The sequence below is a fragment of the Girardinichthys multiradiatus genome, chromosome 5, assembly GCF_021462225.1.
Source record: "Girardinichthys multiradiatus isolate DD_20200921_A chromosome 5, DD_fGirMul_XY1, whole genome shotgun sequence".
Classification (NCBI taxonomy): domain Eukaryota; kingdom Metazoa; phylum Chordata; class Actinopteri; order Cyprinodontiformes; family Goodeidae; genus Girardinichthys; species Girardinichthys multiradiatus.
The window spans coordinates 16,919,854-16,943,917 of NC_061798.1; the positions used below are offsets into that span (position 1 = coordinate 16,919,854).

Sequence of the window (24,064 nt, forward strand, 5' to 3'; positions counted from 1 at the left end):
AAGACATACAAGGCAGATTCAGAATCACAGTGCTTTGCAAAAGATTTCATACTCGTTAAACCTTTTTACATTTTGACACATTACAACCACAAACCACCCCGTGTTTTATGTGACCAACCTAACCAAAGTGATGCATGATTGTGAAGTGGTAACACAAACAGTTTCTATATTTAAAAATTAGAAAAGTGTAGCCCCTAAAGAAATCCAGTCCAATGTTTTATTTTTATTTTGGTATCCATTTTCTTTACATTTGCAATGATGCATTACTGTATATTGATCTGTGATAAGTATATTATGAAAAGCTAAAGCAGTAAAAATTGTTTGTCATAAAATGTCATAAAACAACAAGATGTGAATCTTTCCTGTAAGGTTTATTAACCGTATCAGGCCACATAGTTGTTAAGTGTTTATTCACAAACGCAATTCAGAAGTAAAAAAAATATTTATATATTTATTCTAATTTTAATTAACCCTGTTGGGTTCCTTGACATTTTTTGTGGAAAGATGCATCTCTTTAACTGATTCATTCAGAGATTACAGACATTGACAGTTTACATTGTTTAGTTGATTGGAAAATTATTTGCAGAAATATCAGGCAGCCCTCACTTGCAGACGGGTTCAGGTTCCCATCCCACTTTTTGTAATGCTTCTTCTGTTCGGTCAAAATTACCACTAATTTTTTCATCTCCTATTTTTCAACACAGTCCACATGCTAACAGTTTAGGTTTTTGAGGATGAGAAGGTTTTTACCCTGGCTGTTATTTATGTGAATATACATAACTATTGAACTGTTTCCACATAAAGGCATGTGTAATGTTTCATTTGAAATGGACAAACTGTGCCATCACAGAATAACTCTTTGTTTGGAGATGTGATTTTAGAAGAACTGTCTTGGCATCTAGTTGCAGATTTGGAAGCATGTGCAAACTCTGTCAAGTTTGCAAACATTTAGCACCTGCTAATAGTGTTGTGCATCTGCCCTTCAGAGTACAAACTGCTTGTATCCTCTGCCTGCCTGTCTGAGTTACAGCTGAAACATAACTTAGTTATCTGCACTGTTTCAACCCAGAAGACTAAATTGAGCAAAAACAGCACAGCAACAAGTGACAGTAACCCAAGACAAACAATAAAACCTAAAATGAATTGCTGTCTTTTTCAGCCTTTTTCAGCGGCAGTCACCAAAGCCCACGTCTTTAGTGACTGATGTAGTCTTATACGTGTGTCCACATCATGATTTGTGATGACATAAATGAAACATGTGGCTTTTATGCTTTGGATGAGTGGGAAACAGTTTATTTCTCGAGCACCACTCATCAGAATGCAATCAGCTTGCGAAGCTCAAGCTTCGAGACAGTGACATCCAGAATTTGTGGCTTGGACTGGGACAGAGAATGGCTCTGTCTTCAATCACAATCCCACATGCATACAAATAACGGGAAGAGATTCTGATGGAATAATGAGGGTGCTCTGTGTGTGTGTGTGTGTGTGTGTGTGTGTGTGTGTGTGTGTGTGTGTGTGTGTGTGTGTGTGTTTTGTCTGAGGATAGAGTTAGACCAAAGCCTAATCTTTTGTCTTGTCATTTCTTCTTTCACACAGCAGCAGTCTGACAGATTCCTAACACTCAAGGCTATTTTTTAATCTCCTTTTTCTTTCCCTCATCTTTTGTGATTGAAGCTGACCACTTAGCTCTTGCTTTGCTTTATTAGTTCAAAAATTTATGTAGATGAAAAAATTATTTGTATGTTTTAATCCGATCCACCTCAACATATATCTTCAGCAAGAGGGATAGTTAACAATTATAAAATGTGGTTTCATCTGAAGCCACATTTTATAACACAGTACTTTCATTACTCAGTTGTAATCAACCTCAAAAGTTCCTTACAGGTTCTGTAAATTTTCCTCTACAGTAGTCTTTTATTCTTATTTTCTGTTTTTATTTTCTTACCTTTGTGTGAATCTGCATGCTTCTATCTGCCTATCACTTTTGCCAAAAAGGGACAATGAGGGATCTGAATACTTAACCAGACCTAAGTGAGCACAGAATGTCCAGTCTCCCATTTAAACATATCTCCTCTGAGTATCGCTTCTTCTGTATCACGCTTTGTGCTTTTTTGCCACTTCTTCATTACTTTTAGCATGAGTCTGACTGGTTGTGGTTCTGTTTTTGTACCAACATGTACATTATTCTGTTTTATGTAGGCGTAGGCAGGTAAAGGGGTCTAAATACAAATATACACTGCACTTTTTTTTTTAGAAAAATAGATTGAGAGCCAAATATTGTTTTTCTTTCCACAAATATCCAGAACTTAGTGTTGGTCTATTCCATACAGTTGTGACTATAAAAGTTTGACATGTATGAATTATTTTTAAGGCACTGTAGGACTCCTTGAAAATTGAAAATGGACTAATTTCATCCATTGTGCATTTGTCTTTAGATGACAAGCATAATGCGGTGCCTTTGGGTCACTGTTACTTCCCTCAAGGTTATTGATTTTTCATGAGCTTTATTATAACCAAGACAGATCTCGTTTTAAGTTCTGTCCTAGAAAATTGTCATGAAATGAAGCGTATAAAAATAGTTTGTCACAGCCAAAACTGCCAAAGAAAACCATTCATTTCCCTTCTCATAGTGACTCTTTAACCTCTTTTCTGCTTTCTTCTTCTCTCAGCTTTGACCCTCAAAAGGGCTTCTGGTGCCAGCTCCTAGAGGGAGGAAAGACAAAATGTTTGGGAAAAAGCAAAGGAAGAAAGTACCCTTCTATGGACCCAGAGGTAATTTTGTTTCCTGTTAACCAAAAGAAATTTGTGCTCAGCAAATAAACGGTTCATGTATTATGATGTGAGGGATTGAGAAAGTAACTGATACCAAAACTGATACCAAAGGAAACAACCATATTACAATCCTTGACAATCCTTATTTCTCTCTATCATTGTGGCAAAATATCCCCTAGGACTCAAAGCAGAGGTGGCCACTGTAACCCCATCTGATCCAGACAGACGCTTTAAACCTAATTAGGGAGACTTAATAAAAACCACAATGAAAAACAGAACAAGGCAGATTGGGATAAAGGGAGATGAAAGATAGAGGGAGAAAAATCAAAATCCATAAATCTTTGTTCTCCCTCTTGACTCCACAGAGAGGCTGCAGAGGATGACTCACACATTTGCTCTCACATAGATACATTCTGTCTCCACACATGTGCCCATGCATGGCTCACGGCTGTGCCTCCGTGTCCCCTGTAACTAACTTTTTTTTTTAGCCTCAACCAAGGAGACACAAGGAGAGGCCAAAGAGAGGAGATGGAGTGAACAACAGGGCACAGAGACAGGAGAGGAAAATAAATACAGAGCCTTGCACAAGTATTCACTCCCCCTGAACTTTTTCCCGTTATGTCACATTGCATTCATAAACTTTGATGTATTTTGGAAGGATTTTATGTGACCGACCAACATAAAGTAGCACATAATTCTGAGTGGTTGTATTTATTTTTGAATAAATATATTCTGCTCCCTCTCAGCCCTGTCATAGTTCTGACTGCCAACTTGACCCACATGCAGAGAACCACTGACAAGCCCTCTTTACTCTGAAACAACCTATTACCTAATTAACTTGACACATAATTGGTAACAAGGATCTACCTGTATATAATTTTAGTCCCATTATTTATACAGCTGTCTTGTGTAGGCATCAAAGGTTTGTTAGAGAACATAAGTAAACAAACAGCATTGTGAAGACCAGGCAACACAGCAGACAGGTCATGGAAAATGTTGTGAAGTTTAAACCAGGAATAAAACCATATCCTAAACTTTAAACATCCAAGAACATCACGAGCAGGGCAGAACTGTAACTCTAAAGAGACATGGCTGTCCAACTAAAGTAACAGGCTGTTCAAAGAGAAGGTTAATCAGAGAAGCGCCAAACTTTGGCTGAGCTGCAGAGATCCACATCTCTGGTGGGATAATCTCTTGACAGGACAAGTGTTAGTCTTGCCCTCCAAAAATCTACACTTTATGGAGAGTGGCAAGTATAAGAATGTTTTTTTTCAGAGAAAGCAATAAGAAGTCACATTTCATGTAGTGGACACAGGAAGTGTGGAAGAATGTGCTCTGGCCAAATGAAAGCAAAATAAAAAAATGTCCCTACATGCAAAATGCTTATCACCAAGTCACAGAATCCTCATGATGAAACATGAAGGTGGCAACATCAAGCTTTGGAAATATTTTTTTTTCAGCTAGGACAGGGAAAAGACTTGAGACAGCAACAGAGGTTAACCCACCAGCAGGACATTCACCTTAAACATACAGCCAGAGCTACAATTAAATGGTTTAGATTAATCTTGTGTTTTAATGGCTCAGTCAAAGTTCAGATCCAAATGTAACTGAGCCTCTTTGGAAAGACTTGAAAAAAATAATTTTGGAAAAACTGGTCTGAAGATTGTAACCTGTTACTAATCTTATTATTATTTCCTTTTTAAATATTTCAACCCTCATTTGTAATCCTTTCTTCTCTTTTACCTTTTTGAATCTTGACTGTAGATCTTTTGTTTTTCCTGACTCCATTTCCCTTGTTTCTCCTGCATGTCTGTCATTCTCTTTGTTCACCCTTACTCAATGTATTTTTCTCTCCTCCTCTTCCACTCCTCAGGCACGCGCATATCTCTCCAGGTATTACAGGGAGCACAATGTGGAGCTGTCAAAGCTGCTGCATCGACTCGGACAGCCCCTTCCCTCATGGCTGAGAGAGGAGCTGCAGAAGGTCAGCACCATGCTCATCTCACCAACGGACATGTGCTTTTAAAGGTTGAAAATAAATACATAATAAAAGTGTGGCTATTTACAAAGACTTGGGCAAGACCTCAACGAGGATCTGTCTTTCTTATTATTTTATCAGAATCTACATGTTTGCAGGGTTTGACTTAAATTTTTCAACTATGATCGTGAAATAAGGACCATGAGAGAAAGAACCTAACCCTAACCTAAAATTCAAGTGACTAAATTGAGCTTCCTCCGTAGGACGGCTGTGCTCAGCCTTAGAGATAGGGTGAGGGGCTCTGCCATTTATGGGAAACTTACTTATTGGATGCCAGAAACCTCTCAAAGACTCCTTTCTGTGTGAAGGAGCAGTGGCTCAGTTTCAGTCTTCCCTCCACCCACATGATGGAGCTTCTCACCCTATCTCTATGTACTTTATTTACTTGTTTTTATTTTTACTTTCCGAATCCTCACCTATGGTTATTAGTTATTATTGGACACAAAGTAAAGAACAAGATTCAGGATACAAATGGCTAAAATGAGCTTCCTCTATAGCGTGTTTGGGCTCAGCCTAAGAAATGGGGTTGCTCAGAGTTCAGCAGTTGTTTCTCCACTTTGAAATAGGTTCCCAAGATCTTCAACTTAAAAATCAGTGGAAACCTGTACATTTTGCTCAGATTACCTCCTAATTTCATGCTAAATGCTCATTGGTGGCTCAATTTCTGTTTTATCTAAAGGCCTTTACTGGAATTGGATGGAAACACTTCTTATATCTCACTTTGTTTTCATATTTATTTGTTCCATTCACAGCAGATTGCTGCCCTTTTCCAGGTGACATTTGACTCTAAATGAAAAAACAACAGTGCAATTAAAGTCCCTCATTCCATTTTTATCCCGCTTTTCTTTTTTCCTCTCTCCAACCCTTCCTCTTTTTTACCCCTTTCTGAAGGTTAGATAACATTTCAGTCAATGAACCAGGGGTAAAGGTCAAGATATCAGAGATCGGGAAGCGACTAGGAGCTCCTGACCTTCATGTGCACGCTGTCTGTGGCCTTTTAGTGCACGCTGAGGTGAATCCAAGGACGGATGGACTTTTTTCACCTGCGAGCTGCAGTGCTGCTGGATGGAGCAAGAGGTGTGATGGGGCAAGAATCTTTGTGCGCTGCAATGAATGGATGGATGGATGGATGGATGGATGGATGGATGGATGGATGTTACAAATGACTGGAGGCAGCTCTAAACTGGGACTAAAGCAAAGTGCCAGCTTATGTTAACAGAGAGCTGTGGGAGGTGTTGAGGATTTGGCATGTCCCGAATGCCTAAACCTTGTTCTGAACTGTTCTGATTTTTTGGTTTGATTTCTCCTCTAAGTTATGTTACCAGAGCAGCGCTGGTCAGCTGTGTGTGGTTTACATAGAGATTTCTTTGCACTGAGTTCTGTTCTATGTATTCCCCAAGACAAAATAATACATACCTTTTAAGATTTACTTTTACCTGAATTTGTTTTATTTAGATTTTTATTGTATGATGACAGAATAAAAAGCAAAGATGAGATGGACTCAGGGTGATTGACAGGCTCTTACTTGCTTTTTTGTATTGCAAATCTTCTTTTTCGTAAAACAGGTTTAAGGCAGATCTGGTAGCACTGTTCACCCCACAGTACGTCACATGACGCTTTTAATAGGAGAAGGTTTGGACTGGAAATGAGTAACTGAAACTAAAAGCTTAACTCAGTCAATACTTTCCAAGCAAGTCATGCACGAGTATGCTTTGTCCATTTATTAGAGAATTATTTCAGTTCTAAGAACTGCAAAGACATGACCAAAACTAGTCTGAATTGTGAGATAACACATTTAATTTTAGGATTTTTTTAAGTTGGTGCTGTTCCTGCAAGGAGTTTATGTTTTATCCATGTCTCAAGTAGGTCTAAACCTTTTTTCCCTTTGAAAACCAGTGGCCTATGTTTAGCCTCAATTTGAATGCAAGCAACCCTAAATGTCAAATACAAAACCAAAATTCAAATAAAAATGGATATGACTCTCAGCATAAAACGTTTGTTGTGTTTTTGGTGGGCCCCATTTGAAAGATCACGTTTGTTCTAAATGGGTGAGGATAGACTGCTTTACTTCAAAGGTAAGTTAACAGATACTGTGTGGGAATTTCTTTTCAGATTCATTTATGTTTTATTCCCAAAACCAACACTGATAATCCTGCCCAATCCTCTTTGCACCGGTCCCTCATGGTTCCCCCACCAGGTGGTGGGCCCACTTGGGGACGGCCTCGCGTCTCCCATTCGGCCTTAGCCTGCCCGGATCCCGCGAGGAACAACCCGGCCACGAGGTGCTCTCCGACGAGTCCAGACCCCAGGCCTGGCTTCCGGGTGGGACCCCGGCTCTATCGTACCGGGGGACGTCATGTGCCTCGATTGTATGATCCTCATGAAGGTGTCTTGAAGGTCTGCGGTGCTTGTTGCGGCAGCAATCCCCGAACCCGGTAGTGGACACCGGCAGTAAGGGATGCTGTCAAGCTAAGGAAGGAGTCCTATCGGCTATGGTTGGCTTGTGGGACTCCTGAGGCAGCTGACGGGTACTGTGAGGCCAAGCGTGTCGCGGTCTGGGCTGTGGCAGAGGCAAAAACCCGGGCGTGGGAGGAGTTTGGTGAGGCCAAGGAGACGGACTACCGTTTGGCCTCGAAGCGATTCTGGCAAACTGTCCGGCGCCTCAGGAGGGGGAAGCAGTGCTTTGCCAACACTGTTTATGGTGGGGGTTGGGAGCTGCTGACTTCGACTGGGGACATTATAGGGTGGTGGAAGGAGTATTTCTCTCCTCCTCAATCCTGCCGTCACGCATTCCCTGGTGGAAGCAGAGGATGGGGACTCTCTCATCACCCAGGCTGAGGTCACCAAGGTGGTTAAAAAGCTTGACGGTGGCAGGGCTTTGGGGCTGGATGAGATCCACCCTGAGTACCTCAACTCTCTGAATGTTGTGGGGCTGTCATGGCTGACACGCCTCTTCAACATTGCGTGGCGGTTGGGGACAGTGCCTCTGTATTGGCAGACTGGGGTGGTGGTACCACTTCATAAGAAGTGTGACCCGAGGGTGTGTTCCAACTATAGGACTCAGCCTCCCTGGTAAGGCCTACGCCAGGGTATTGGAGAGGAGAGTCCGGCCGATAGTTGAACCTCGGCTTCAGGAAGAGCAGTATGGTTTTTGTCCCGGCCGTGGAACACTGGACCAGCTCTACACCCTCTGCGGGGTCCTCGAGGGTTCATGGGAGTCTGCCCAACCGATCCACATTTGTTTTCTGGACCTGGAGAAAGCATTAGACTGTGACCCTCGTGGTGCCCTGTGGGGGGTGCTCTAGGGTACGGAGTCGGGGGCCCTTTATTAGGGGCCATCCGGTCTCTGTACAAGCGTAGCGGGAGTTTGGTCCGCATTGCCGGCACTAAGTTTGACCTGTTCCTGGTGGATGTTGGAATCTGGCAGGGCTGCCCTTTGTCACAGATCCTATTCATAACTTTTATGGACAGGATTTCTAGGCACAGCCAAGGGCTGGAGGGGGTCTGCTTTGGGGACCAGTGGATTTCATCTCTTCTTTTTGCAGACGACGTGGTCCGGCTGGCCCCCTCTAGCCAAGACTTACAGCATGCGCTGGAGCGGTTCGCAGCCGAGTGTGAAGCAGCTGGGATAAGGATTAGCTCCTCCAAGTCCAAAGCCATGGTTCTCAACTAGAAAAGGGTGGCTTGTCCTCTTCAGGTTGGAGGGGAGTTCCTGCTTCAAGTGGAGGAGTTCAAATATCTTGGGGTCTTGTTCACGAGTGAGGGGAGAATGAAGCAGGAGATCGAGCTGGTGGAGGTGTCTGGGGAGAGGGACGTCTGGGTGTCTCTACTGAGTCTGCTGCCCCCGCGACCCGGTCCCGGATGAGGCGGAAGACGACGACACCCAACACTAATAAGTCCAGAATAAGATTAGTGTTTGACCACTTTACAAAGAAAACATAAGTTCAACACTCATATGCAAAAGTGTTCACACCCCTTCAACTTTTTTCACACTGCGTCATCTTACATCCACTAACTTTAATGTGCTGAATCGGGATTTTATGTAATAGACCAGCATAAAGTAGAACTTAACTGTGATGTGAAAGGAATTTTAAGCCATAAACATATTAGTCGACAAAATTCACAATTCAAGAATTAATTTTATCTAACTTCTTCAATTCTGTGTTTTATCTGTACTTTAGGTGATATTTGTTGTGTTACTTTTTATTTGCTAAGTATAAACCCAGTCACCTCAAATGTCAGTGGTCATAATGTTAAATCTAATGTGCTACACTGTCAGCGGTCATAATGTTAAGTCTAATGTGCTACATCAAAAGGCAAGCAAAGCAAGAAAGATTTAAAAATTAGTCCAGCACAAAAGTATAATGTAAGATATAGGCAGGTACAGCTCACAATTATTCATACCCCTGGCAGATTTAGATTCAGATTCTTTTTTTTTGCAGCAAGTTTATTTCTGATAGCAAATGAAACAAGCATCACAGATAATAAAATTAATAATATAAAGGAGATGAAAAAAATCTGTTCAGATTTTATTTAAAAACAAATGTGTGCTGAAAATAATTTCTACTCCTCTCAATAATTAATGGAATGTTTTGGGGGGTATTACAGCAATAAAACCCTTCTTACAACTGCTCACCAGCTTTTTGCATGTTTCCAGTGGTGTTTTCATGATTTATTGTTGATGAGTTTCAAGTCTTTGTGGTTGGAAGACCTCTATTCCATCACTCTAATCTTTAGCTTCCTCTACAGATTCTCTATAAGATTCATATTGGGTCTCTCAAATATAATCCTGTTTCTGGGTGTAAAATAATGAAACCATGATAAAAAAAAAGGTGTGATAAGTTTTCCCTTTTTTGTACTGGCAAATAGTGTTACATAGCGAAGACCAAGAAAAGGCAATATCAAAATGGGACAATGTAAAAGGCTGCACGGTGGTGCAGTTGGTAGCACTGTTGGTTCTCTCCGGGTGCTCCTTCTTCCGCCCACAGTCCAAAAACATGATTGTTAAGTGTATATAGTTGTTTGTGTCTTTGTGTTCCCCTGCGATGGACTGGCAACCTGTCCAGGGTGTGCCCCACCTCTCGCCTGTAGACTGCTGGAGATAGGCACCAGCTCCCCCACGACCCTGTACGGAAGAAGACGGCATAGAAAATGGATGGATGGACTATATAAAAAATAGAAATGTCTGAAATGTCCTAAACTATTATTTTGCTAAATTAACATTTGATTTAAGTACACCATTTTTTCTTGCGTGGTAGGAGTATCTCAGCATTGCCCTGCGACAACATCTCTTGTTCACAGCCCTATTCAGGCAATTCCACGGATTTTCCATTAGATTTATTTTACCTCTGTTTTGGACTTTCCAGATCTTAATTCTATTCTGCTAAAGCCAATCTTTGTTGATTTGAATGTATATTTGGTATCCTTGTGATGCTAAAAATATCTCAACTTTTAGCTCTCTAGCAGACACTCAGGCTTTATGAGGCAAAATTATTATATTTCTTTCCAACTTGAAAAACCTTTATCCTCAGAGCATGGTGCTGCCACTGCCTCTTTTACTGTGGGCATAGTGTTATTATGGTAATGCAAAGAGTTTTTACCTATTTATTTTTGATTTTCTTTTTAGATATTCTAGCAAGGTATGTTTTCTTTGAAAGAAAAGAGGTCTATCTCTTAACTAACCCTACTCCTTAGTCCAGACATATGGAGTACAGCAGACTGCTGAATGAATGAATGAATGAAGAAGTCGACCACCATGTATCAGAAATTCCTGCAGCTGCCTTAGTTATGCTGGCAGCCTCCCTGACCTCTTCCTGCCTTGCCTTTTCATCACTTTTGACAATATGCAGTTTTTGTAATGTCTCTGTTGTGCCATATAGTGCCCAATTTCTGTTCAATGCTATATCTAATGTTGTAAATTTTGTAACCTTTTCCTACATTTTAACAGTAATATCCTTTGGATCTTCTGTAAGCTCAATGTAAACTATGGCTTTAGCAAAAATTAAATGCAAATTAGTAAATGTCAAGAAAATAAGTTTTAGTCAGTTTTGCTATAGTTGATGCTGGTTATGAAATAGAGAAGACTGAATGCATAAATAAAATCAGAAAATGTGTTTACAGCTTATTAGTTAAAGGGTGAGCAAAGGTATACTGCCAGGTCATTGCTGGTGTTTTAGTTTTACATTTTCCCCCTAAGTTGATTTTTTGTTTTTCAATGGAATTGTACAGTATACTGTATACTATGCCATATTAAAGTTAGAAAAAATATTTGTGTTTTTACATTGCATAAACCTGGCTTTTTAAACACAGAGTTATAAGATATACATTTTAGATCTTATCTTTAGTAAGGCATTCTACTTTTTAACAGCCAATGCAATAGCAGATAATATTCAAGCACATTAGTAAGATAAAAGACAGTTTTATCTTTTTGATTATTTTTTGCTACAATTCTTTGGATCGTTTTTGCACTGCATCTTAACAACTGAAGCTTAGGACCTAAAATAGCTGCAATGTAATACAAATTAATGAATTAAAAATAACAAAAGTAAATGGTTTTTCACACTAATACCACGAAGCCATTGATGTTTCATGATTTTAATCAGTTAAGCCGGTCTGACTTTAACCTGTAAAAATATACTCAAAGCAAAAGTGCTATAAATATCTGAAATGGGTTGTTGTAATGTGTAATATTGGTCACAGGAGGGCAGACTCAGACTGAAAGGTCAGTGTGTATTGTTCCGCTGATTATTTGTTTTTCTGGCTAAGACAATGGCATAAAGACAAGATCGACAGGTAGAAAAATTCACTGTGTTCCCATGGTCCATTGCAATTTTTATTTTATTTTTCTCTGTTTCACATAGACTCAATCCAGTAACGCTTTATGTTTCTATCTTGTGTTTATCTTATGTTGATGTCAGCAGTTTCTGAATAATGCATTAAAATACTGTTTAAAAGATTAAATACATTTTGGACTTCATTTATTCCTTCATAGTCATCGTTAATGTTTCCTTATAGGGAAAGTGTGGCTTGAAATGGGGCAACGAGGCATTTACAGGGGTTGGACAATGAAACTGAAACACCTGGTTTTAGACCACAATCATTTATTAGTATGGTGTAGGGCCTCCTTTTGCGGCCAATACAGCGTCAATTTGTCTTGGGAATGACATATACAAGTCCTGCACAGTGGTCAGAGGGATTTTAAGCCATTCTTCTTGCAGGATAGTGGCCAGGTCACTACGTGATACTGGTGGAGGAAAACGTTTCCTGACTCGCTCCTCCAAAACACCCCAAAGTGGCTCAATAATATTTAGATCTGGTGACTGTGCAGGCCATGGGAGATGTTCAACTTCACTTTCATGTTCATCAAACCAATCTTTCACCAGTCTTGCTGTGTGTATTGGTGCATTGTCATCCTGATACACAGCACTGCCTTCAGGATACAATATTTGAACCATTGGATGCACATGGTCCTCAAGAATGGTTCGGTAGTCCTTGGCAGTGACGCGCCCATCTAGCACAAGTATTGGGCCAAGGGAATCCCATGTTATGGCAGCCCAAACCATCACTGATCCACCCCCATGCTTCACTCTGGGCATGCAACAATCTGGGTGGTACGCTTCTTTGGGGCTTCTCCACACCGTAAATCTCCCGGATGTGGGGAAAACAGTAAAGGTGGACTCATCAGAGAACAATACATGTTTCACATTGTCCACAGCCCAAGATTTTCGCTCCTTGCACCATTGAAACCGACGTTTGGCATTGGCATGAGTGACCAAAGGTTTGGCTATAGCAGCCCGGCCGTGTATATTGACCCTGTGGAGCTCCCAACGGAGAGTTCTGGTGGAAACAGGAGAGTTGAGGTGCACATTTAATTCTGCCGTGATTTGGGCAGCCGTGGTTTTATGTTCTTTGGATACAATCCGGGTTAGCACCCGAACATCCCTTTCAGACATCTTCCTCTTGCGTCCACAGTTAATTCTGCTGGATGTGGTTCGTCCTTCTTGGTGGTATGCTGACATTACCCTGGATACCGTGGCTCTTGATACATCACAAAGACTTGTTGTCTTGGTCACAGATGCGCCAGCAAGACGTGCACCAACAATTTGTCCTCTTTTGAACTCTGGTGTGTCACCCATAATGTTGTGTGCATTTCAATATTTTGAGCAAAACTGTGCTCTTACCCTGCTAATTGAAGCTTCACACTGTGCTCTTACTGGTGCAATGTGCAATCAATGAAGACTGGCTACCAGGCTGGTCCAATTTAGCCATGAAACTCCCCACACTAAAATGACAGGTGTTTCAGTTTCATTGTCCAACCCCTGTACTTTAGAAGTTAGTTAGACAATTGTTGTTTTTAGGCCATATGAGATACATTCCACCTGAATTTTATGGTATTAACAAACTATTTAACATAAAGACTCAAACCAATAAACACCAAATGCTGGGTGAAATGTATCATTGTGCTATCTAAAATTTTATTTGGTGCAGCTGCAGTGTAATAACTGGGCTATGTTCTTGTTTTGGTTTTAAGAAAACTAGCTGCTATTCATGTCAAAATTCCATGACATTTTACCAACACTGGTCATGTAGGGGTGTGCAAGTGCCTCTTCCAGACACTTTGCTCTGAAAAATGTACCTAACAAATGTTGTATAGAGTGGCCTGTCACCTGCTAGATCTGTGACACACAAAAGATCCAAAATGAAGCTCAACAACCACATCTGCATGTATTTACAAAAACCACATATGGCTTTTTAAACCAATGTACTAATATCATTCCATTTCAGAGCCTTGAAACCTAAAAGTATTGAAAGTATAAAACATAAATAACTCTAACATTTGTTTTTTAAAGCAGGAAACTCAATATAAAAGTTTTGTTTTTTAAACAGAGCCTTTGAGTTGTGCCAACCATAGCAGGAAGGAACTACCGAATGCAGATGATGATGTTACATCTGTAGTAGCACCCTCTTGAAGCCTGTATGTCATATATTTGTAGAGAGATACCTGATTGTTGTACTGACAAAAACATTTTAGGAAGAATATGTTAAATTTATTAGTTCTCCAAAACTCTGACAACCCAGGGTTCAGACCAGGGAGCTGGGTCGTAGTTTAACACTCCTCTCTGCAGCTTCTGTACTGCTACCCATCCATTACCCTATTAAGACAGTGTCTCGCACACGGCCAAAATTGAATAGATGAAAAAATAATCTAAAAAGAGGAAATCAGGAAAATCTCATAAAAATAAACACAACTCAGACCGAAAAGAAAAATAAAACAATTAAATGTGGCCTACTGAACATAAGATCTCTCTCTTCAAAGACATTGCTAGTTAGTGACCTGATTTGTGAGAATCAGATTGATTTATTTTGCCTCACAGAAACCTGGCTGCAGCAAGAGGATTATGTTACTATAAATGAGTCAACTCCTACTAATTATTTAAATTTTCACATTCCTTGATATACTGAATGAGGAGGAGTGGCAACCATCTTTCAGTCTGATTTATTGATTAGTCCCAGACCAAACAATAGCTACAAGTCTTTTGAATATTTAATCCTTAGTTTTATTCATCCAAATTGCAAAGCACTAAAACCACTTCTGTTTGTTGTTTTGTACCGTCTACCAGGCCCTTACTCTCAATTTTTAGATCAGTTTTCAGACTTTTTATGTGATTTAGTGTTAAATACAGATAAGGTTATTATAGTGGGGGATTTAAACATTCATGTTGACACTGAAAGTGATAGCCTAAATATAGCGTTTAATGCTATCTTAGACTCGATTGGCTTTACTCTAAACATTAACAAACCTACCCACCTTTGTCTTCATTCTCTGGACCTTGTGCTGACATATGGCATTGAGCGTAAAGACATAACAATATTCTCTCATAACCCTGTCCTGTCTGACCATTTCAAAATAACCTTTGAGTTTAATTCAACCGAGTACTTCACACCTGAAAGAAAATTTCATTATAGTAGATCATTATCAAGCGATGCTGTAACAACCTTTAAAGAATCTGTTCCACTTTTAATTTCTTCATTATCACTGAAAAGCACAATGGAGGGCAATAATTCTGTTTCTGCCCCTTCACAAATTGATTCTTTTGTTCATAGTGTTTCTTCATCATTGCGTGATGCATTAGACAATGCAGCCCCCTTGAAAAAGAAGGTAATTATTCATAGGAGGCAGGCTCCTTGGTTTAATTCAGAGCTACATACTTTAAAGCACAATGTTAAAAAATTGGAGAGAAAATGGCGCTCTACACACCTACCTCGGATTCCTACTTAATCTGGAAAAATAGCCTACTATTGTATACAAAGACACTTCGCCAAGCCAGAAAAGCTTATTTCTCATCACTAATAGAAGAGAACAAGAATAATCCTAGGTTTCTCTTTAGTACAGTGGATCAGGGGAACAGCACTAAGCTGGTTTAAATATTATCTGTCTGACAGATTCCAGTTTGTTCATGTAAATGATAAATCATCTTTAAACTCCAGGGTTAATTGTGGAGTACCACAGGGTTCAGTACTTGGGCCAATTCTCTTTACTATATATATGCTTCCAATAGGTCAAATTATCAGGCAGCATAGGATACATTTTCACTGTTACGCTGATGATAGTCAGCTTTACTTATCCATAAATCCTGATGAGCCCAACCAGTTAGATGGACTACAAGCATGTCTTGAAGACATAAAAACTTGGATGACTTTAAATTTTCTGCTTCTAAATTCATACAAGACAGACGTTATTGTCTTTGGACCGAAGTCTTTAAAAAAGAAACTGTTTAGTCAATCACTTAACCTGGATGGCATTAAATTGACCTCCGGTAATAAAGTAAAAAACCTTGGTGTTACTTTTGACCAGGACATGTCATTTAAATCCCATATTAAACAGGTTTCTAGGATTTCCTTCTTTCACCTCCGGAACATTGCCAAAATTAGAAATATCCTATCCAGGAGTGATGCTGAAAAACTAGTCCATGCATTTGTTACTTCAAGGTTGGACTATTGTAATTATCTTCTATCAGGATATCCACAAAATGCAGTTAAAAGCCTTCAGGTGATTCAAAATGCTGCAGCAAGAGTTCTGATGAAAATTAAAAAGAGAGATCATATTCCTCCCTCTTCGCTACGTTCTCACACTACTCTCCAATTTTGCATTATTTGCTGTCATTTCAGCTTTTAACTTTGTTCTCTCTTTTCTCTTCCTAGAAGCTACACCTGGCCTGGCTGTGTGTCTACCTTTGACACCTTTCTGGAGAGGGGAATCATCTGAGATTCTGCTGGCAACAACTTAATGCTCACCCTCTACCGATGATCCACATGGCCCTGTCTTTTAGTGTTTAACCCTTTCTCTCTCTTAGACATGGCGATTGACTGTGCTTTTACTGTGACTAACTCTATGTGCTCTCTTTCAGACTCTAACCTTGAGAACTGGCTCAGAGTTTATCTGTTCTTTCTTTCTAGGTGAAATGACTAAAGGAGCTACATCCATTAACATTTACTTTTCCTTCCCATAGAATGTATTCCTGGATCAGTGCTTCTTTGTTCTCTTTGTGTCTCTGTTCTGTTCTCTCTAAACCCCAGTCTGTCGTGGCAGACGGCCGCTCACACTGAGCCTGGTTCTGCTGGAGGTTTCTTCCTGTTAAAAGGGAGTTTTTCCTCTCCACTGTCACTACATGCATGCTCAGTATGAGGGATTGCTGCAAAGTCAACGCCAGTGACTGTCCACTGTCTCTACATGCTGATCCGGGAGGAGTGAATGCTGTAAGTCACTGACTGGATGCAATCTGCTGGGTTTCCTTAGACAGAAAAACGTTTTATCCAATTTGAATAAATAACTAACTTTGACTGCACTGTTCAATGGTTAGGATTAATTGGAATGTATGTACCTGACTGTTGTGAAGTGCCTTGAGATAACATGTGTTGTGAATTGGCGCTATATAAATAAAACTGAATTGAATTTAATTGAAACATCTTAGGGTTGATCAATAAAAAACCACAGATTCTACAAATGTCCTGTATGGAGAAATGTTAAGGTGAAATAATAACACTAAACAAAGTAAACATTGGAAAAAGAAATATTTATGTCTTTCTTCAGTAACAGAAGCATTTTCAACACTGTAATTACAACACAAGGACAGTGTGGCTGCAATGAAGAACCACTTGGAAATACTGTTTAGTGCTTTGACCTAGAAATACCGTCTTTCTGAGTAAACATTGTTCAGCACAATGTCAACCTCTATGTATTACTGAATATAAAGGATTAAGGCCTGAGCAATATTAAGACATGATATAAGATTCTTGCATAAATTTAAACACAACTTAGAAATGAAACAAGACTAAAATTAGGCTTAAGAGCATATTTCACTAAGTACCATACAATTAAATTAAAAAATAGTTGATTTTAGTGCAAGTATGCAAATTCATCCATAGACATATGTTTGGTCCTTTTTTAAACAAATGACACATTAATATGAAAAATTACAATATAAGGTTTCAAACTAAATATAATTTAAACAATGGATACTGTTACAACATCAAAGATGTCTTAGTTATGGTGTATTCATGAGTGTGAATAAACTTCAGCATTGTGCTCTAACATTTTTCACCTGAATTTTCTTTCACCTTTTCGTTAGGCAATATATATTACCAGATTGTCGTGAGTGAAATGTATTGCTACCTTGTTTGTCCTTTGACCAATCGAGTCCTGAGAGGTCGCTTCTTGCAGTTTGTCAGCCTCATTGCTTTTTCTCATCACGTCCAGTTACTTTGCGTATCCACGAACTGAAGGCCGAGACTTTGGTGTAAACACCAGGGGACTGATGTGTCCTACAGGCATGACCCCAGGACGTGACCCCATAAACCACCCAGCCCCCTCCTGGACGCTCGCACACCAGCGGACCTCCGCTGTCACCCCGGCAACTGTCCACGCGCCTCTCTGACTGGACGCTCCCAGCGCAGAGCATGCGGCTTGTGAAGGCGCTGTGGAAATACTGCTGGCAGTGACGTCGAGGAAGAAGGGACAGAGGGGCTTGCTGCAGGGTCTTTGAGTACGAACGTCCTGTAAAAAGTGATAGCAGTTTATGTGAGGTCTTGATGGATAATTGAGTTTTAAACAGGGTGAGTTCAGCTCAAAATACAGCAGTGTGGGATATTTTAATTCTTGCTGCACTTTCAACATTTGTGACTACATCAGTGTTAGATGTAGCCCAACTAGACTGATTAACAAAGAGAATGCAGTGAAATTGTCCTAGTTCATAGTTGGAAAAACAACAAGAATACACCATAAAGTTGGAATTCAATTGGTGTTCAGTATGGCTGCATGCATATAGAATGCAGTGAAAGTTGCCAGTATAAACTATAAATAAGTATTTCTGATGGTTTGTATCTCATTTAAGTGGGACACATATTGCTGCAAAATATCTTCTTATGAACATATTCCTTTTGTGTTTTAAATGCATTAATAAAGAGAAATATAATGGTATTTGTTTGTATTGCCTATAGAAGTTAAAAGCAAAACAAGCAAATCCCAGAGTTTTCTGAATTACTTGTGAAATGCTATTTACTATAGCATGACAGCATTCCCTGCTTTAAGCTCCAACTGAGACAACTCATACACATTAAAAGAACAACACTTATCTGCCTCAAATAGTATAACCACCTGTCTTTCCCTTTTCAAAGAGTGGCAAAGAGAAACAGGTCTCTGTTTCAAGTCATATGTATCTCCTAGACAAACAAGAAGTCACGGACTACTAAAATAATTCTTCTTGACATATTAATAATAATTCTTCTTAAAAAAGTTAATTATACGATTAAATTATGGTTCAGACGCATGTTTTTTTAATTGTTTGAGGTGCCAGTAAGTATAGGATAATGGATTTTTGTAACCCCAGTTATTCGTTAACATGAGTTATTTTATCACTGAAAAATATTATGCCATATATACCACATATATGAGCTACAGGAGTGTTTCTCAATGTAAGAGCAATAAGCCAATCATAACATTACTTAATCCAAAGCTGTGCAGTGTAGATGCTCTTTCTGCACTGTTAAAGGTTCACTCATATCGGCATGCTGAATGCTTAAGGCAGCTCAAATTTATGGCAGTTTGCCCTATTTTCAGGATGTGTGTTAATTGGCGGTGTGTCTCCCCAATTAACATGTCAACTGAGACCTTTAACACACACTGAGGTGTGCCGAGACAGGACAGATTACTGGACTCCAGTCTTGGAAACGTTTATCAGAATTAATCTGATTAGAACTGGTTTGAAAATTATCGCTGGGCAGCACGCCTTGGAGTAAACACTGCTAGTGCCAGTTTTTTTTATCAAAATTAATAGTAATTTATTTTTTATGTAGGCCCATGAAAATAAGAGATTGTGGTATCAGACTAAAATTTATGTACCCTAAATGTACCACATGACCTTTGGAAGCAGTAATAACATGTGCATTTTACACCCTTAATCCTCATATACATGCATTATATAAGTTGATGGAACATCATAAATGACACACCTGCTTCACCTGCTTCGCTGGTGGTTTTTACATTTAAACACACATGTTTAGATATGCCAACATACATGGCAAGGATAGAAACAGTGGGACAGTTGCCTTAGAGTATACCATAGGCCAACAGAGGGAGTGTAAACTTAGCAATGAATAAATCTCCAACATGCTGGTGTTACAATAGTGAATATGTTAGCATGCTGATTTTATACTGTTGGTGCTTTTGGAATTTGTGTTCCACATATGAATAACTAATGAAGAAATAAGCGTCATTTTAAGCTGTTTGGTGTGTGGTACACATTAATGATTATCTTTACTGATTGCTCCAGAATTCCTAGTTTGAGACCAGCATGGACAGAAGCTCTCCTGGCTTTGAGGAGTAGCATGGAAACTAAAGGTAACTACTGAACCAAGTCTCTCCTAAGGGGGCAGCATTTGTGTCTCAGTGGCCACACAGAGTTATTAAATATCCATGGCAGCCTCGGCTGGTGTGTGGAAAGTTGCCTGCATGCCTGATATCAGGACTGGCATATAGCCAAACATAAACAGCTGTAGAAAGTAGAGATGAAGCCTTGAGTCAGACACTTGCTGCAAAACATCACAGACTCTAAATAGACCGTGTGCCTTCACTTAAGTAAAGCATTAAAACTCTCCTACCCGCATTAATAAACACGCATATTTTTTCAGGCAGGAGTCATGCGGGAATTAAGGAGATCAAAAAGCATTTTGCCGTGGGGTGTACAAGCTAGTGAAAGCATGACATTCTGCAGGCCTCTGTGATGAGGTTGAGGTGATTAATGACACCAGCATATAATTTAAAAATCACTAACAGATGTAAGCTTGTGTATGCAGATTTTCTTTGGAAACAATCCACCATTGCAATTATGTGTAAAATTGGTATTTTATTTTGTACTCATTAATTACTCTACACTTACAATTTAAAATGACTTGCTGTTTTATATCAAACTATGTTTATAAAGAAATATTATCAAATGAACATTTCTAAGTAACAGTTTTTTAAATGATTCAAGAAAAAAATTTCTACACTTCAGGTTATGTATTAAACACTGACCTGTGTCCCCCCAGCCTGTAATGTGACAGTTGCTGGCCTGTTTGAGCACTCTCTCTTTCCTCATGGGCAGGCAAGCAGGAAGGACGTGACGGCTGAACGACACACACTCTCCTGGCGCCTGGCCTACCACCCCCGGTGACAGGCGAACCAGGGCCAGGTCATAATCGTTGCTGTGAGAGTGGTAGTTCGGATGGAGGACGATTTGATCAACCCCGTACTCTTCTTCATACTCCTCTGGGACAAGGGAGTGAAAGTCACCCAGTCTGACTTTATACAGCTTGGTGCTGTTTCCGTACCTGTGGAAGCAAAAAAAGCATTTAAAATGCAAGGCTACTTCTACAACCTTAAAATTTAATTTATTTTACTGGGATTTTATAAAAGCACCATGTTGTTAACATTTATTTTTGGGTTAGGGTTAGAAACTGGGTTAAACAAACTAAAAATGGGAATCAATAGCAATAAACAGATTTGCTGCTTTGTGCTTGTGTTGTTTTTATGTGACTCATATGTCTATTATCGTCAGTGTTCTCAACAGTTACTTTATTTGTAGACGTCAGACATGTTTGGCTTTCTCAGAATGAAGCGGCAGAGACCGAGAGTAGAGCAGGATGAGCCAGACAGAGGAAAGGATGGAAAAGAAAGAAGAGATGAGGAGTGAAAGGAGGAGGCCTTTAGATCGAGCCAAGTCTCCACTTGTGTCCAGTTACACACGGTGGAGTGTTTCCGGAAAGATCTCTCAACCAGCGAATGCTGATATGATTATGGCATTGCTTAGAAGCTGCTGACCAACCGCTTAAGTACATCACAATTTGCAGCCCTATGCAGTCTTTAAAAAGCTAATGTTGGTTATAGAGTAATAAAAAACTCAAGATCATCTCCTAAAATCTACATTTCACTTTGGCCTGTTATTATTGAAAGTAGCTCCATTACTGTAGAAAAGAGCCCTTCTGTACAGTTACAATGTATAAATAGATTTAATCTGCTGGCAACATGTGATCAGTGACCTCAGATCTACCATATAACATAGAAGTCTAGTGAAAAAAATGTTACAACTTTGGTACAAATTTGAGACCTAACTGACTGCTTTGTGTTTTCATTTTTTTAGTGTGTGTTTGTGTGTTAGCCTATTTTAGTAGTGACCACTCATTAAGGTTGACACTGAGAGTTGGAAGTCCCTTTTTAGCTGTTGCACACTCTAACTTGCATGCTCCAAATGACTGTTGCAAGCTGACATTTCCTTGGAGCATGAAAGAGCAACAAGAGCAACAACCACGACAAACAGCTTCAATGGTATGACCTTTGCAGGCTACTTATAATTTCCCCTTTTCACTGGCTCCACTTAGCCTAGCTCCACTCCACTCGGCCCCCTTTGCGAGCATTTACATTACTGTTTTGTTTTGTACCGTTACCTACATTTTTCGTCCCTGCTCTGTGGCTGAGTAGGGACTACATGCGGCGTGAATAGACTACTGTTCACTGATTGGCCATGGCACCAGGAAAAATTATAAGGTTTTCCAGGAAGAAGTGCAGGAAAAGTTAATAAAACTCAAGAGCGACTACAATAATATTAAGGATCGCAATGGCCTGAGCGGGCCAAACCGATATATATAATTTTACTCTTTACAAATCATAAACCATACCTGAAGGTTAAAATTAAAGAAAAATCACACATTAGCTTTCTGAATTACATGAAGGCATGGCTGTACAACACGAAACAATACCACCAACAGCATGTTTGGTTAAGCAATTTATTGACGGTCCTTAAGCTGATCACTGTCTGCAATGCCTTGCAAAAGGTATATTTATAGCCCCTGAACGTTTTTCTGATTTTATCACATTGCCACTATTTTCCTTTTCCCTGTAGAGCATGATGCTGCCAGCATTGTGATACTTTGGTTGTTAACACACACGAAATGCAGTGATGCAGTAAAGTCGAAAGTCCCAATTTTTGGCTTTTGCGCTCTCCCGCTTGCATGCTGCAAATGACTGCTGGAAGTTGTCATAGCAAAGACTAATAGTTTGAGTGCTTGGGGCATAAAATACTAATAGGATAATCACACAGGCAAGACAAACAGCTTTAAGGGTTTTAGCTTTCAAGTTAATTACAATGTTCTTAAGAAGAAAGGTTTATGTTGAACTGTGATATAGCAAAGAGGAATTTACATAACATTGAACTGACAAGCCATTACAATATAAACAATAAGAAGAAAAAGCCTTTCAAAACTATTTTTATGATCACTCATGAACATGTCTTTGTCATTATTACAAGACATGTACACACCTCACTCTATTTTGTAAAGAGTTATTACATTATACTTGTTATTTAGGTCTGCTCTTAGCCTCCGAGCAATGTTACAAATTTCACAAACATACTATAACAACGGCCGTGGAACACTGGACCAGCTCTATACCCTCTACAGAGTGCTCGAGGGTTCATGGGAGTTTGCCCAACCGGTTCACATGTGTTTTGTGGACCTGGAGAAGGCATTCGACTGTGTCCCTCGTGATGCCCTGTGGGGGGTGCTCCAGGAGTATGGAATCGGGGGCCCTTTACTAGGGGCCATCCGGTCCCTGTACGAGCGGAGCAGGAGTTTGGTCCACATTGCCGGCACTAAGTCGGACCTGTTCCCAGTGCATGTTGGTCTCCGGCAGGGCTGCCCTTTGTCACCAGTCCTGTTCATAACTTTTATGGACAGGATTTCTAGACGCAGCCAAGGGCTGGAGGGGGTCGGGTTTGGGGACCAGTGGATTTCGTCTCTTCTTTTTGCAGATGACGTGGTCCTGCTGGCCCCCTCTAGCCAAGACCTACAGCATGCGCTGTGGCGGTTCGCAGCCGAGTGTGAAGCGGCTGGGATGAGGATCAGCTCCTCCAAGTCCGAGGCCATGGTACTCGACCGGAAAAGGGTGGCTTGTCCTCTTCAGGTTGGAGGGGAGTTCCTGCCTCAAGTGGAGGAGTTTAAGTATCTCGGGGTCTTGTTCACGAGTGAGGGTAGAATGGAGCGGGAGATCGACAGACGGATCGGTGCGGCCGCCACAGTAATGGGGGCGCTGTGCCGGTCCGTTGTGGTGAAGAGAGAGCTGAGCCGAAAAGCAAAGCTCTCAATTTACTGGTCGGTCTACGTTCCTACCCTCACCTATGGCCATGAACTTTGGGTCATGACCGAAAGAACGAGATCCCGGATACAAGTGGCTGAAATGAGCTTCCTCCGTAGGGTGGCCGGGCACTCCCTTAGAGATAGGGTGAGGAGCTCGGCCATCCGGGAGGGGCTCGGAGTAGAGCCGCTGCTCCTCCACATCGAGAGGAGCCAGTTGAGGTGGCTCGGGCATCTATACCGGATGCCTCCTGGACGCCTTCCTCGGGAGGTGTTCCAGGCACGTCCCACCGGGAGGAGGCCCAGGGGACGGCCCAGGACACGCTGGAGGGACTATGTCTCTCGGCTGGCCTGGGAACGCCTTGGGCTCCCCCTGGAGGAACTGGAGGAGGTGTCTGGAGAGAGGGACGTCTGGGCGTCTCTGTTGAGTCTGCTGCCCCCGCGACCCGGTCCCGGATAAGCGGAAGACGACGAGTACGAGTACGAGTACTATAACAATGTCCCATCGGTGCTAAATACATTCCATACTATATAACCTACTGCAGCACAATGTAGTTGTTAGGGTTAATTAATGATTATATATGTTTTAAC

General features: G+C 40.5%; 2 protein-coding genes across 6 annotated transcripts in view; one reads left to right on the forward strand and one right to left on the reverse strand.

Moving 5' to 3' along the window:
* The window catches only part of ndst3 (N-deacetylase/N-sulfotransferase (heparan glucosaminyl) 3), a 70,939-nt gene extending 64,136 nt beyond the window's left edge, over positions 1-6,803 (forward strand). For 2 of the 5 annotated variants that reach the window (XM_047366551.1, XM_047366550.1), the window contains 3 exons: positions 2,670-2,772; positions 4,646-4,800; positions 5,702-6,803. In XM_047366551.1, the coding sequence (XP_047222507.1) occupies positions 2,670-2,772; positions 4,646-4,798 (256 nt within the window). In that variant the 3' untranslated portion in view covers positions 4,799-4,800; positions 5,702-6,803. The remainder of the gene's footprint in view (positions 1-2,669; positions 2,773-4,645; positions 4,801-5,701) is intronic. The other 3 variants (XM_047366553.1, XM_047366555.1, XM_047366554.1) reach the window with 3 other exon arrangements.
* A 10,060-nt stretch (positions 6,804-16,863) lies between these two features.
* Positions 16,864-24,064, reverse strand: part of prss12 (serine protease 12) — a 46,191-nt gene continuing 38,990 nt past the window's right edge. The window contains exons 12-13 of the mRNA XM_047365697.1: positions 20,382-20,677; positions 16,864-17,864 (exon numbers count right to left, since the gene is read on the reverse strand). Coding sequence (XP_047221653.1) covers positions 17,542-17,864; positions 20,382-20,677 — 619 coding nt within the window. The 3' untranslated portion in view covers positions 16,864-17,541. The remainder of the gene's footprint in view (positions 17,865-20,381; positions 20,678-24,064) is intronic.